Below are 16,294 nucleotides of genomic sequence, written 5' to 3'. Positions count from 1 at the left end.
AGGTTTTTTTTTAAAGCTATTTACAAGTTGTTTTTGGAATTAATTAAAAGTGTGTCTTTCTATTATAATGCAAGCACTTCGTGCTATTATTCAGTTAATGGTAATCTTGTTACACCTTTTCAAATAAAATCAGTGAACCTAAAGAAAACTTTGTTTTAATCTTTGGCTTTATGGTGCTCAGTGTTTGTGTAGCGAGGTGCCAGACTACTTCCACCATCGTGCCCGATGTGTGTGCTGACAGGAGAGGGCAGGTTAAACCATGCACCATATCAGTAAAGGCTTTAACATGTATGTAGTCAGTGCCGGGGGGATAGAATGCATTACAGATGGGTCAAGTTGTCAGTCAGACTGTCGTGCTGATTTGAAGCCAGCACTGCTCGATCCTCACTTAATCTGAACACATGTTTAGCCACAGGAAGGACATGCTGCCGTACGATTGCTATTTAAAAGGGCCATCGTCTACTTGCAGGTTAGTCACTGACAGATTTGCATTGGTTGCCGCGATAGTTGAACACGAGTTTGATGCTTCTGGAGTCCATTAAATTTGCCAGAGTGAACATTGGATGGTGTGGAAATTCTGATGGTACAAATACACCACCCAGGTGCTCCCAGATACGGGAGTGTTGGAAGGCATAAACCTTGAGATGTGATATGTTAGGAAGAATGTTTAGAGGGTATGCAGAGCTTAGAAGAATGAGAGGGGCGGGGAGAAATTAGAACATCATGTAGAACCATTAACACTAAAACCCATTTTACTATTCCCAACAATTCCTATCAATTCCCCACAGATTCTCCTACTCACCTACTCACTGGAGCCAATGTCAGATAACCTACTAACATGCACACTTCTGGGAAGTGGAAGGAAATGAGGGCGACAGAGGAAAATGACCCAGCGAATGAACAATTTCCACACAACACGAAAGTCAGCATTGAACCAGGTCATTGGAGTTGTGAACAACAGCTCAACCGGCTGCTCCACTCCGGCCTTCTCCAGACTGGTTGTGTGTGGGGGGAGAAAAATAGGTGAGGTTTCAGGTTGGGACCCTTCTCCAGTACCCAACCCCCCCCCCTTACCCCCCCCCCCCCCCACACACACACTGTCTGAAGAAGGTTCCCAACCCATAACGTCACCTATTCATTTCCTCCAGAGATTCTGCTTGACACGCTGAGTTACTCCAGCATTTTGTGTCTATCTTTGGTAGAACCCAGGATGATGTTTATTTGTCAAGAAAGTGATTCGCCAACATCTTTATTGAGATGATTACAGATGGGATATAAATGGTTCCCAAACCAACATCGCATGAATGAATCACTAAAAAATATTTTCATATGCGACTTTGCAATGGAACTGGGCATCTGGGGTGCTTATTTGTTTGTGGCCTGTTGCTTTTTATTGTTATGACTGTATGGCAAATGAAATTCCTCGTATATTGCAAAACATACTTGGCTAATAAAGTTTTATTGTGGTTGTGATTGTGAAAAGGCTGGTAATACTCAACATCTCAGGAAGCATCAGTAGATTGGGAGCAGAGTTAAGCAGGTCTGATCTTTAGACTATACTTTAGACCTTGGAGATACAGCGTGGAAACAGGCCCTTCGGCCCACCGAGTCCATGCCAACCTGCGATCACCCAGTACGCTAACATTATCCAACACACGAGGGACAATGTACAATTTACAGAAGCCAATTGTCCTACAAACTTGTCTTTAGAGTGTGGGAGGAAACCTGAGCACCCAGAGAAAACCCACGCGATCACAGGGAGAGCGTACAAACCCTGTACAAACAGCACCTGTAGTCTAGACCAAACCTGGGTCTTTGGCGCTGTAAGGCAGCAATCTACTGCTGTGCCGCCCTTATCTGGTGAAGTTCAGGGATCTATCAAGTTTTAAATAAGGACAAAGGCAAGGAGAAGCTGGGAAGGAGCCTGGGAGGTGTGTAGTCAGTTGGAGAGCAGAAGGGCTTTAGTGACTATGCGGATCAAAATATTTTTGCAGATAGTATGGCGATAACAGTGAGACGAGCAACTGCAAACAGTTTAGATGGTGGATCTGGTGCCAGTAACACCCACTTCTCCTGAATAAATAAAGTATGACCTAACCTTTAATTATCAGCATAAAATTTGATAAAAGACCAGGACTTCTACATCAATCTGGAAGGAGCAATTCACTCAATGTCATTTCCCCTTTGGTCTGTTTTCTTTTCTTCAGTTAGATTGACATTGACATTCAGCTTCCATACATCCCAGGATGGCACTTTTTACTTAAGAAAATGTTGAAGTTTACATTGTATTTTGCTTTGATTTGTACAAAACATATGTAGTCCACCAGAGTATAATTTCCCAATGAATTTTACTCTCAATAATTTTACAATGCAGTGTATAGTATTCCCTGCCCACACTTTAGGAAGGACTAGACCAAGTGGACCCGTTGGGCCCAAACCTCTCCTGCATTGGTGCAGCACCCTCTCCTCCCCTCCCTCCCCCTCGCCCTCTTCCCCCTCCCCTCTTCCCCCTCCCCTCTTCCCCCTCCCCCCCTCCCCTCTTCCCCCTCCCCTTCCCCTCTCCTCCCCTCCCCCCTCCCCACCTCCCCCCTCCCCACCTCCCCCCTCCCTCATCCCCTCCCCCTCCCCTCCCCCTCCCCTTCCCTCCCCCTTCTTCCCCTCCCCCCAACTCCATCCCCCTCAAACCCCCTCATCCTCCCCTTCCCCTCCCCCCTCCCCTCCTTCCCTCCCCCTTCTTCCCCTCCTCCCAACTCCATCCCCCTCAAACCCCCTCCCCCTCAAACCCCTTCCCCCTCCCCCTCCCCTCCCCCTTCTTCCCCTCCCCCCAACTCCATCCCCCTCAAACCCCCTCATCCTCCCTCCTTCCCCCTCCCTCCACCCCCCTGAAAATAACACATTAAAAGTGAGTAACCTTGCCTGCTGGTTGGGGAATCTCAGTATAAGTTCAAGAAAAAACTTATTTGAGGTAAAATGCAGCACTATTAGTGCACAAAAGGACTGATAAAGGTTTGAGACCATCTTCCTCAGAATACATTGACGTTACCTCAATTTTTAATTTAGATCTGAGTTTAATAAAATCTGAGGAAAAAACATCCCGTCTTAGTGACTTTGCACAACAAATTGGCTTGAAGATAAACCAGAAAAATATCTGAAAATTAATGACACTAAACATCCAAAACCCCTTACCAATCCAAGTGCATGGAAACGACCTTCCCATAACTGAGGAGTTCATTTATCTTGGTGGTAAAGTCAGATACGATGGTGGAGCACAAAATGACATTAAGAACCGGCTAAACAAGGCTAGGGATGTTTTCAGAATGCTAAACAATGTATGGAGATCCCAGCAATACCCCACCAAGACCAAGCTGAAGATATACGGGAGCTGTGTCCTCTCCGCATTTCTTATATGGCTCGGAATGCTGGAGAATGACAGCGAGTGACATCAAGCAGCTGTCAGTCGTCCATATTAAGAACCTGAGAAGAATCCTTAGAATATTTTGGCCAAACACCATATCCAACCAAGATCTCCTTGCTCAATGCCAGCAAGAGAGTATGGATACCATCATCATGAGAAAGTACTGGATCTGGATTGGCCATATACTGAGAGGAGAACCAGACTGCATCCCAAGGATAGCCCTGCACTGGACACCAGAAGGGAAAAGGAAAAGAGGGAGACCCAAAACCACATGTAGAGGAGGAAATGAAAACCATGGAATTGACCTGGGGTAGTGTCCAGAAACTAGCACAGAACAGACAGGAGTGGAGAACCTTCGTTGTTGCCCTACATGCCAGGAGGCATAATGGGCAGTAAGTAAGTAAGTTAATAAAGTTTTGGTGAGCAAAGATGGTGAAGGAAATGGAATATAGGTAAATAGTTAGGTCACAGATAAGCCATTATCTAATGGAATAGAACAGGCATGGAGGTCTAGTTGGTCTACTCCTGTTGGTGAGAGGGGCAAAATTTACAGGAGATGTGTGGGACAATTATTTTACACCGAGTGTGGTGTGTGCCCGGAACATGCTGCCTGGGGTGGGGTGGTGTGGGGGCAGATACAATAATGGCGTTTAAGAGGCTTTTGGATAGGCACATGGAAATGCAGGAAATTGAGGTATATAGATTCATGTGCAGGCAGAGGAGATTAGTTTAAAAGTGTAGGAAGGAACCGCAAATGCTGGTTTACACCAAAGATAGACACAAAATGCTGGAGTAACTCTGGGCTTGGCTGGGCGGCACGGTAGCGCAGCGGTAGAGTTGCTGCTTTACAGCTAATGCAGCGCCGGAGACTCAGGTTCGATCCTGACTACGGGTGCTGCACTGTAAGGAGTTTGTACGTTCTCCCCGTGACCTGCGTGGGTTTTCTCCGAGATCTTCGGTTTCCTCCCACACTCCAAAGACGTACAGGTATGTAGGTTAATTGGCTGGGTAAATGTAAAAATTGTCCCTAGTGGGTGTAGGATAGTGTTAATGTACGGGGATCGCTGGGCGGCACGGACTTGGAGGGCCGAAAAGGCCTGTTTCCGGCTGTATATATATGATGATGATATGATGATGATGAACTCAGTGGGTCAGGCAGTATCTCTGGAGAAAACCCGCTGAATTACTCCAGCATTTTGTGTCTATCTTTGAGATTAGATTAACTTGGTGTCATGTTCGGCCTGGCCAAAGAGCCTGCTCCTGTGCTGTACTGTTCTATGTTGCTATGTTCTTGAATAGCACCACAAAAACAAATGATCTGGTTCTGAAGGCATTGATGGCTGGGCAATTTTCCTGTGTCCAAACTGACGGCAGTACTTTCAGTATTACAAAACTAACTGTAGTTCAAAGCAAAAAGATACTCGTTGCAAAGTAGCTTTTGATGTCCTGAGTTCTTGAAAGGTTTGAAATAAATGGAATTATTTTTTCCTTTTATTATTGTGTTTGTGCAGATATAGCAAAATTTAACAAGAAAGCAACATAGTGCACATAACACAGCGAAAGCTCAATCTTGCAAACAATGCCAGTGCCTGAAATAAAAAATAAAATAAAAAATATATATATATATATATATATATATATATATATATATATTCTTTTACTTCAAAGAAGAGTGAACATGAATCAAAAAAAGACTGGACCAGTTAGTGAATATAATGCTTGAGAGCATTTTGTACTGTTGTTGTCTGTGTTCATCGAGAAACAGTATAAATTAGAAGACACACTCAGTCACATAAAAATTGATTGTTTGTGAATTTGCAACAAACAAAAATCATTGAAGCAGTTACTAAATTAGTTCACAAAGACAATCCAATAGATGGATTTTAGAGTCACAGAGTCATACAGCACAGAAAGATTCCAAAGATATTTAGCAAAGACTAGACCAAGTGGACCCGTTGGGCCCAAACCTCTCCTGCATTGGTACACCCCCCTTCCCCTCCCCCCCTTCCCCTCCCCCCCCCCCCCCACTCCACCCCCCTTATCCCCCCTCCTTCCCCCCTAGGAGATAGATTTAAACTTTAAAATGTGAATAACTTTAAAAATATAACACCGATTTCAATGAAACTTCTTCCATTCGCACCAAAGGGACGACGGTGAGTAAGGTGGGCCTAAAATTGTCGCGCTATCGTGTACCATTTTGGCTGTAGTTCAGGAACAAACAAACAAACAAACGAGAGTTTTAGTGTATAGATGTGGTTGTGGCCCAAGAGAATTAACTTAGAATTGCTGATTGAAAATTAGTTCAAGAATTGAAAGGTGAACAGGATGATAAATAAGAAACGCTTTGCAAAGAGTAATGTATGTCTAGACATACTGTGTCTAACTCATATTGTACTACAGGGACCTAGCCTGATGCCAACACCAGCCCATGTTTATTAAAAATTCATTGATTCAAAACATTACCGTTACAAAGGTTGTTGCTTCCAGCAGTGTGGTCAGTTTACATCTACAGGAAAAGTATTTTAAGCACCAAATGCAGATGAAATTATCGAAGGAACTAATGGTGTAATCTACAATGGAGAATATGAGGTAATGCACGTCCAATATGGAGACAATGCCAGGTCGGACTATTAACAAGAAAATATGAATTTCAAGTGTTGGAAAATATCTCCAAGCTGTTTTGTAATCATTTAAAACGTGTTAAGTATCTATTTTTGCCTGAAATAATATTTAAAGATTTTTGTTCCCATTACCCTTTGAGGGAGAGAATACCACAGTCTCAGGAGCTTCAGTGGAAAAACTAACCTCATTGGTCAAATTGTGACCCATAGTTCTGGAATATTCCACACAAAGAAACTTTCCCTCCTCGTCCATGCCTCAGGTTTCTTATGCTTCAGTTAAGTCATCTCTCATCTAAACTCCTGTAGATATAAGCCGGAGATAGATGCTCACTGCTCATCTCAAAGTTGTACCATTTAGCACTATTATGTTTAGTTTAGTTTAGTTTAGTTTAGTTTAGAGATACAGCGTGGAGACAGGCCCTGCGGCCCACCGAGTCTGCTCCAACCAAGGGTCATCCATATACTAGTTCTATCCTACACACAAGGGACAATTTACAGAAGAGAATTAACCTACAAACCTGCACGTCTTTTAAGGAGATCGTATCGAAACGTATAAGATTATTAAGGGGTTGGACACGTTAGAGGCAGGAAACATGTTCCCAATGTTGGGGGAGTCCAGAACCAGGGGCCACAGTTTAAGAATAAGGGGTAGGCCATTTAGAACGGAGATGAGGAAAAACCTTTTCAGTCAGAGAGTTGTGAATCTGTGGAATTCTCTGCCTCAGAAGGCAGTGGAGGCCAATTTTCTGAATGCATTCAAGAGAGAGCTAGATAGAGCTCTTAAGGATCGCGGAGTCAGGGGGTATGGGGAGAAGGCAGGAACGGGGTACTGATTGAGAATGATCAGCCATGATCACATTGAATGGCGGTGCTGGCTCGAAGGGCCGAATGGCCTCCTCCTGCACCTATTGTCTATTGAATGTTTTTGAGAAGCACCCGGAGAAAACCTATGTGGTCACGGGAAGAATGTACAAACTCCATACAGATAGCTCCCATAGTCAGGATCGAAACCGGGTCTCTGGCGCTGTCAGGCAGCCACTCTACCGCTGCGCTAACTGTGCCACCCCTCTCTTTGCCGGTGCCATAATTCTAAGGTTTTAAATCAATTTTTGTAAACTCAAGTATTGAGTTGAAGAGCAAATAATTCTTCACTTTCATCAAAAGACCTGCCAACAGGTTGCAAAGCCGTTCATTCAATTTGCTGTGAGCTCTGCTCTCTGAATGTTTCTGTTTGTATATATTTAATCTGCAAATTGAAAAATTGGATTTCAAATATTGAAGATGTGCCAACCACCCTCCTCTGAATATTTTTGTCTGACATGCATTCCTTGTCGGTGTCATTGGCAGGGCAGTGATTGTAGATTGCACAGTCAATAAATGGTGGCAGCTGGGACTATACGAGGGAAACCCTCCGGACAGATTGCGAATCACGGAGACTGTGAGGAAAAACATAAGGCCAAGCCGTGGGGAATAATACCAGTCGATTGTGCGTGGACCTGGTTCAACAAGAGCTGGTGTTGGCAATACCAGCAGGAGCAAATAACATCAGACGTGTGGACTGTTGTACCAAGGATGGAGACAAAGGGTTTATTAAAGTGGGGGAGGGTGGGGGGGGGGAAGAGGCATGTTTTCTTTCCTGCAAAGACACAAGAAATATTATTTTTTGGATGGTTACCAAGCTGACTGAGGTGGCTGCTTCCATTCCCTCTCACTGTGCCCTCCAGTGGATTCTCTTCCCACCTCTGCTGCTTGCCACTGATGTTCTGCAGGTATCCATCTCCCTTGGCTCCTCCACATGCAATCCCTGAGTGACGTTATCCGTGAAAGGCACATCATCTTCCACGTGCATCGACAGCACCACTCCGCCTGCGTTCATGCCCTTTCACTCCTCTGCCTCTAATTTAGTTTCACATATTTCCTTGTGCCAGAAAAAAGGCCATTCAGCCCACCAAGTCTTTGCTGCCTCTCGGAACAATCCCATCAATCCTATTTACCCTGTCTGAAATCCTTTAAGGTGGTGCACAGAAACTCCCTCAAGTTAAATGTTGGGGGGGGGGAATATGTCATTGCCTTTGGCCTTTATCACAAACTGCATTCCTTACCGATTCACTCTATCCCGAAGGCTTGCCCGCTGGTTAAGGCTGGAGTTCACTGTTCACAGCCTTAGCAGGTATAGGAAGGAACTGCAGATGGTGGTTTAAACCGAAGGTAGACACAAAATGCTGGAGTAACTCAGTGGGACAGGCAGCATCTTTGGAGAGAAGGAATTGGTGACGTATCAGGACGGTACGGTGGTGCAGCGGTAGAGTTGCTGCCTTACAGCGAATGCAGTGCCGGAGACTCAGGTTCGATCCCGACTACGGGCGTCGTCTGTACGGAGTTTGTACGTTCTCCCCGTGACCTGCGTGGGTTTTCTCCGAGATCTTCGGTTTCCTCCCACACTCCAAAGACGTACAGGTATGTAGGTTAATTGACTGGGTAAATGTAAAAATTGCCCCTAGTGTGTGTAGGATAGTGTTAATGTGCGGGGATCGCTGGGCGGCGTGGACTCGGTGGGCCGAAGGGCCTGTTTCCGCGCTGTATCTCTAAATCTAAAAAATCGAAAAATCTAGACAGACTCACAGCCTTTGCATTCCACTTAATAATTGACTGGGACTCCGGCCCCATTATCATCTCTATCACCAAGGGAGACTGCTTACACCTCGGGAATATCGCCCATCTCCTCCCCTGCCTCAGTCCATCTGCTGCTGAAATTCTCATCCCATTCTCTGAAGAAGGGCCTCGACCCGAAACGTCACCTCTTGCTTTTCTCTAGAGATGCTGTCTGACCCACTGTGTTACAACTCCTGCATTTTGTGTCTATTCTCGTTGCCACAAGATTGGGTTGTTCCTGACTCTTTCACACTGTCCGCCCCTCCACTCCCAGCCATGGATCCAATGAAAACCTCACATCTTCACGTCTTTTTTAGCTGGTTTCGAATTGCATTTTTGAAAAATATATAATCTCCTGAACAGATGGTGGCAGAAGATGAAATCTGTATTTATTCAAACTTCTCTTCCAACGACACTGAAGTGAAACACCAAAGATCAGCATCTGTTTATTTCAGCCAACCACGTTTATGAAGATGGACCATTCCACTCCATCATCACCTGTCTCCCCACCTCTGTAACCTGTGACTGCACTACAACCATTAGAGAAATCTGCTCCTAACTGAATTAAAGTAGTTCTGGGCTCATGGTCGTCTTTCCAATTAGTTAAAGAACAAAGAGCAGAATAATACAGCACAAGAACAGAACTTTCACCCCTCAATGTTTGGGCTGGACGTATGCCAGTCATACCATCAGGCACCAAGGTCCTAAGCTCAGGAATTCCCTTGACAAAGCGTTTCTGTCACCCCTCTCTCCTCTCCTACAGTGTTCCTTCAAACCCATATCTTTCCTAATGCTTTTGGTTTAACATAGAAACAGAAAATAGGTGCAGGAGTAGGCCATTCGGCCCTTCGAGCCAGCACCGCCATTCAATAAGATCATAGCTGATCATTCAAAATGAGTAACCCATTCCTGCATTCTCCCCATATCCCTTGATTCCGTTAGCCCTAAGAGCTAAATCTAACTCTCTCTTGAAAACATCTAGTGAATTGGCCTCCACTGCCTTCTGTGGCAGAGAATTCGACAGATTCACAACTTTCTGGGTGAAAAAGGTTTTTCCTCATCTCAGTCGTAAATGGCCTACCCCTTATTCTTAAACTGTGACCCCTGGTTCTGGACTTGCCCCAGGTACTCTAAGAGTACTCTAAGATCTCCTTATGTGATTCTGCTTCAGATTTTGTTTGAGGTTGCTCCATGAAGCCTCTTGGGACATTCTACTACGTTAAAGATGTCCCCTTTCAAGTGAACCCTGTAACGTACCATAAATCTCCCATCTTCAATCTCCCATCTCCACTTGTCTCATGCATTTTGCTATTGCTCAGAGCAAATCAGACTACTTTGTAATATTAAATGTCTTAAGACAGGGATGCACAGTAGCACAGCAAGCAGAGCTGCTGACCGCACAATTCCAGCAATGAGATTCAACCCTGACTTGTTGTGCTGTCCTTGTGGAGTTTGCATGTTCTCCGGTGACCATGTGGATTTCCCTCGGATTCTCTGGTTTCCTCTCACATCCCGAAGACACACTCGTTAGTCGGTTAATCTATATACTAAAACTCTCGTTTGTTTGTTTGTTTGTTCCTGAACTACAGCCAAGCGGTACACGATAGCACGACAATTTTAGGCCCGCCTTACTCACCTTCGTCTCTTTGGTGCTAATGGAAGAAGTTTCATTGAAATCGGTGTTATATTTTTAAAGTTATTCACATTTTAAAGTTTAAATCTCTCTCCTAGGGAGGGAGGGAGGAGGGAGGGGGGAGGGAGGGGGAGGAGGGACAATAAGGGGGGGTTGAGGGGGATGGAGTGGGGGGGAGTGGAAGGATGGGAGAAGGGAGGGGGGAGGGAGGGGGAGGGGAGAAGGGAGGGGGGATGGGAGGGGGGATGGGAGAAGGGAGGGGAAGGGAGGAGGATGGGAGGGGGGAGGGAGGGGAGAGGGGGAGGAGAGGGTGCTGCACCAATACAGGAGAGGTTTGGGCCCAACGGGTCCACTTGGTCTAGTTGGCTACTTTAAATAGCCCCGATTGTGTAGGAGTGATAGAATCTGAAGGAGTTAGATGGGAATGTGGGAAGAATAGGTTGCAGGAAAAAACTAACGAGGTTAAGTGATTGTTCAGTGAGCTGATAATCCAATCAGTTCATCCTTTAATCGGACTTTACTGGACTTTATTGTACTAAACAATATTCACATTATTCCCTTGATCATGCATCTGTGCACTGTGGATGTCTCAATTGTAATCATGCATTGTCTTTCTGCTGACTGGTTAGCACGCAACAAAAGCTTTCCAATGTAACTAATCCTAAACTAAACTAAACTAAAAAGAGACACAAAGTGCCAGAGTAACTCAGCAGGTCAGGCAGCCTCTCTGGGGAACATGGATAGGACATGACCCACTGAGTTACTCCAGCACTTTGAATCTTTTTTTTGTTGTCATCCAGTGACACATCTGCAGTTCCTTGTGTCTACCAATGGGTTAAATTGGCCTCCATCTTAGTTGTGAAGAAATATATAGAAACACAGTAGCTTAGTTTGTTAAGCCTTTTTTGCATTATTTTGTTTAATGAACAGTTGTTAGTAGATTCATTGAGAGGGTAATCACAACTGACATAACATTTATTCATTTATTCATGCACTGAGGTGTTGAGCCAAGCTATTTATTCACAACAACACAACACATGTTGGACTCACATGTGAACATGCTATCAACTTAGACAGATATTAAACGTGTGATTCTCTTCTTGGTTTGTATTATGGATCCTTTTAACTGTATCTCTGTGAGCCAAGTATGTTTGATTGAAGGGGAATAATAATAATATAGACTTGGGGGAAAACATAGGCGCCTGAAAATTGCAGTGTCTTTAAATGGCTGTGTGCAGTTATTCAGCTTTGAAAGTATCATGACCATTTTGATTTTAGTCGGAATGGATTGCAGTCGAATATATGTACATGTGCATCTCTGGAGAGAAGGAATGGGTGACGTTTTTGGTTGAGACCCTTCACCAGTCTGACATGGCGTGGAGGGACCACGGTGAAGAACAATGGATGACCCGGCGTGGGGAGACCGCCCTGAGGGACGGTAGGGGAACAAAGGGGAACCTTTGAGAGAAGGTGGGGGTGGGCACTCTAGTTTTAGAATCCTCTGCCCAGGGGATAGGCCTGTGTTTGTTTGTTCGTTTGTTCGTTTGTTCGTTTGTTCTGGTGAAGGCAGTCGGCCAAAGGTCGTCTGTCCTTTTCTTTTTTTTTTCACTTTTAATTTCAAGTTTTTGTGTACCTTGTTGTGTCTGACTTTCAGCAAACCAACTTCCCTCCGGGAATGAATAAAGTTTTATCGTACCGTATCGTATTGACCCAAAACGTCACCCATTCCTTTTCTCCAGAGATGCCGCCTGTCCCGCTGAGTTACTCCAGCTTTTTGTATCTATCTTCGGTTTAAACCAGCATCTGCAGTTCCTTCCTACAAATATGTACATGTGCTCTGTTTAGCAAAACTCTCAAGCAATACAGGGCCAACTGAATCAGAAACAAAAGAATAAATTTCACCTCAGTCAATTAGATCTTTACTTCTCAGGATTATTATTCTGGATATGCGCTGTCTCCCATATTAGCATTGGAGAACTTTGCTAACTTGCAATTGTAATGGGATAACAGATAACATCTGTTTCCAGCAATTTTAAGCTGCCTTTTTAAAAAATGTTTAATTAGAGGGTTTCAAAAGTAAAGTTAAACCATTTAAAGAAAAGTCAAGATGTGTTTGCATTTGCAATGCTATCATTTATTTGCCATTCTTGGTGCTTCAAGAAGATGGTGATAATGTGCCATGTTCTTGAAAGACTATGGTGACTGTGTCGGACTGAATGATCCAGGATTGTGACTCAGTGACAATGAAGGATATGTATTCAGATCGTGCACCTGGCAAAGAGTGGGAGAGATGCTCCATTCGCCCTGTGAATGCATGTTCAAGCTGTGGTGACGATTATCAATGCCTGAATATCAGAAACGACCATTTGTCAAGCCGCAAAAGCATTTTGGTGCATTTATAAAATGAAGGGAATGAAAAGGCATCTAAGTCATTGGATGGGGAAAGAAAACTTGATCTGCTCCAGATCTTGTTACAAAACGAGGACAGCACAGTGCATACTTGGTAGTGCTGCTGCCTCACAGCACCGGAGACCTGGGTACGATCCTGACCTCGGATGCTGTCTGTGTGGAGTTTGCATGTTCTCCCTGTGACTGTGCGGGTTTCCTCTGGGTGGTCCGGTTTCCTCCCACATGCAGGTTTCTAGGTTAATTGGACTCTGTAAATTGCCCTGAGTGTGTGGGGAGTAGATGCGAAAGTTGGGTAACAAAGAATCAGTGTGGACGGGTGATCGACGGTCAGCATGGGCTTGGTGGGCCGAAGGGCCTGTTTCCATGCTGCATCTTTCAGCAATCAAACCTAGACATAGTCCACAAGTCCATTTAAATAGAGAGCACAGCCTAAAGCAATGCATGTCGGTGAATACATTCACAACCATCCGGAAAGATACATCACAAAATAAATAGGTAAGAATTGTAGATGCTAGTTTATACTGAAGATAGATACAAAGTGCTGGAGCAACTCTGCGGGTCTGACAGCATCACTGAAGGAAAGGAACAGGTGATGTTTCGGGTCGGAAACTTTCTTCAGACAAAGGGACGTGACCCGATAGAGTCTGAGGGAGGGTTCCAACCCGAAACGTCACCTATTCCTTTTCACCAGAGTGCTGCCTGGCCCGCAGACTTGCTCCGGCATTTTATGTCCACCACAAAATCAAGTAGTACTTATCAAAAAGTCGAACAGGTTGCAATGCTACCTAAGAATTACAGTTTCAGTCAGCAAGGATGATTTGCAACAGTCGATGTAATGCCTTCTTCTCTTCCATTTTGTGTTGGCTGTCCAGGTGCCCCAGGATGAATGGGGCAGTGGGTATCCAGGAGTGAACAAGGACGGCGAGATTCCTTGCCGGCGAATGCGCAGTGGCAGCTACATCAAAGCAATGGGGGATGACGAAAGTGGAGACTCAGATGCAAGCCCGAAGATGTCACCAAAGGGAGCTGCGCACCACGAGAACTACCTGAAATCAATCGCTGCGGGAAGCGGGAGTGAGACCGGTCGCTCAAAGTGAGATCACACAGCCTACTGCTGTGATAAACATGTCTGCATTGTCTTGTGCCACTTTGTTCTTTTGAGTTTCATCATATTCATTTCAGAGATCCATAACACATGCAGCTTAAACACTGACAAGCATCATGAACGTTTTCTGTGCCAGTATCCTAAAAGCGAACCTGGTAGAAAAGCAGATGGATGCTGCGGTATTTATTAAATCGATTATCCCTGATTGGAAAGCTAGAGTTAGCTGAAGTGACCGGGCAGCTCAAATGGTGTGTTCCTATTGACCTCAGCATCTCCTTAAGTTGCGCAGAGAGGAATTATCCCCAGGGCTTTCACTCCAGATTACCAACAGTAATCTTTGCGGAGAGTATGGGTTTGTGTTTGCTGGCATGAACATAAATGTGTCGTATGTTTATTGTACGGAGTTTGTACGTACTCCCCGTGATCTGCGTGGGTTTCCTCCGAGATCGGTTTCCTCCCACACTCCAAAGACGTACAGGTATGTAGGTTAATTGGCTGGGCAAATGTAAAAAAAAAAAAAAAATTGTTCCTAGGGTGTGTTGGATAGTGTTAATGTGCGGGGATTGCTGGGCGGTGCGGACCTGGTGGGCCGAAGGGCCTGTTTCCGCGCTGTATCTCTAAATCTAAATCTAAAAAATCTAAAGTTTAAAGGCGATGTCTGGGCAAGTTTTCTACACAAAGAGTGATGGGTGGATGGTACCAGGGGTGGGGGTGGTGGAGTTGGTGGTGGAGTCAGATGAGATGGTCTCTGGAGTTGATTAGCCATACAGTGAAAACTGTAAATGAATTAGTTGGGATATTGTAGCCATAATGAGCTTCAAATTGTGCCTTTTGGATTTTATTTCATGGTTTCATTAAAATTCTTTAAATAAGCACACAAGTGTAATCTTCCATAAATCTACGCAGTGGGATATCAATTGGAATATAATTGTTTATTTTCTTCTTGTTATGTTTCTTTTCATTATATTCTTTTAACGAATATCGAGATATTCCTCTCTGAACTCTCAATACCAAGAACCTCAACATAAAATAGCATGTGATTGCGGAAATGGTATGATAAATATCCACAAAACCTGACAGAGAAAGTTGAAGCATGTTATTTTAAGGGCGGGGAGGTTAGTAAAGGCCTGGTAAGTCTTATTTAGTAACAAAAGAAGTCTCCGGTATTGAAATTACCTGTTATGGACATCCTAACATTCCTTAAGATTTTAATCATGATTAGAGTTTCAGAATATTTAAAATATGATTTTCCATTGTCTACCTTTTATTTAATCTGTCCTAATGCTATCTTCCTTGCCTCTCTTTACTTTGCTGTCTGTGATTTGAAATGACTTGCCTCTCTGACTCGGGTTTCATGATTCAATCTCGACATTCCACAGTAAGAATCCTCTGACCTGTTTTATTAAAGAAGTACAGAAACTGTTCACTGATCTCCAGGATCCCCTTTCACGGGATGTCACGTTATTCTACATAGAACATAGAACAGTACAGCACAGGAACAGGCTCTTCAGCTCCACAATGTCCGAGTTGAACATGATGCCAAGATAAACTAATTTCAGCTGTCTGCATTTGATCCATATCCCTCCAGTTCCTGCATGTCCATGTGCCCATCTAAAAGTATCTTAAAAGCCATGACAAATCTGCCTCCACCATCACTCCTGTTAGCGCAATCCATGTACCCATCACTCTTTGTGTAAAAAGCAAACCTGTCCCGTACATCTCCTTTAAACTTTGCCATTCTCATCTTAAAGCTATGCTCTCTAGATTTTTACATCATAAGATCATAAGTGATAGGAGTAGAATTAGGCCATTCGGCCCATCAAGTCTACTCCGCCATTCAATCATGGCTGATCTATCTCTCCCTCCTAACCCCATTCTCTTGCCTTCTCCCCAGAACCTCTGACACCCCTGCTAATCAAGAATGTATCTATCTCCGCCTTAAATATATCCATTGACTTTGCCTCCACATCCTTCTGTGGCAAGGAATTCCACAGATTCACCACCCTCTGACCAAAGAAATTCCTCTTCATCTCCTTCCTAAAAGAATGTCCTTTAATCCTGAGTATATGACCTCTACTAGACTCTCCCACTAGTGGAAACATCCTCTTCACATCCACTCTATCCAAACCTTTCACTGCTCTATATGCCTCACGTCATTTTATGTACTTTTATCAGGTCCCCACTCAATCTCTGGCGTTCCAAAATAAACAATCCAAGTTTGTTTAACTTTCCCTTGTAATTTATACCCTCTAATCCAGGCATAATTCTGGTAAACCTGTACGCTCTCCAAAGTTTCCACATTCTCCCTGTAATGGGCTGACCAGAACTGCATGCAATAATCCAAATGCATCATGACTTCCTGACTCTTATACTCTTTGCCCCCCGATCAATGAAAGCAAGCATAACATATGCGTTCTTTACCACTCTACTTGTGATGCCACTTTCAGTGGGCTATGGAC

The 16,294-nt window shown here is 44.2% G+C and overlaps 1 protein-coding gene across 16 annotated transcripts in view; it reads left to right on the top strand.

The window, feature by feature from the left end:
* Positions 1 to 16,294, top strand: part of LOC144606790 (disks large-associated protein 2-like) — a 583,035-nt gene that overhangs the window by 520,009 nt on the left and 46,732 nt on the right. For all 16 annotated transcript variants that reach the window (XM_078423155.1, XM_078423154.1, XM_078423161.1 and 13 more), the window contains one exon: positions 13,603 to 13,823. In XM_078423155.1, coding sequence (XP_078279281.1) covers positions 13,603 to 13,823 — 221 coding nt within the window. The remainder of the gene's footprint in view (positions 1 to 13,602; positions 13,824 to 16,294) is intronic.

The sequence above is a fragment of the Rhinoraja longicauda genome, chromosome 27 (genome assembly GCF_053455715.1).
Source record: "Rhinoraja longicauda isolate Sanriku21f chromosome 27, sRhiLon1.1, whole genome shotgun sequence".
NCBI classification, from domain to species: domain Eukaryota; kingdom Metazoa; phylum Chordata; class Chondrichthyes; order Rajiformes; family Arhynchobatidae; genus Rhinoraja; species Rhinoraja longicauda.
This window is presented reverse-complemented; position numbering and strand designations above follow the sequence as displayed.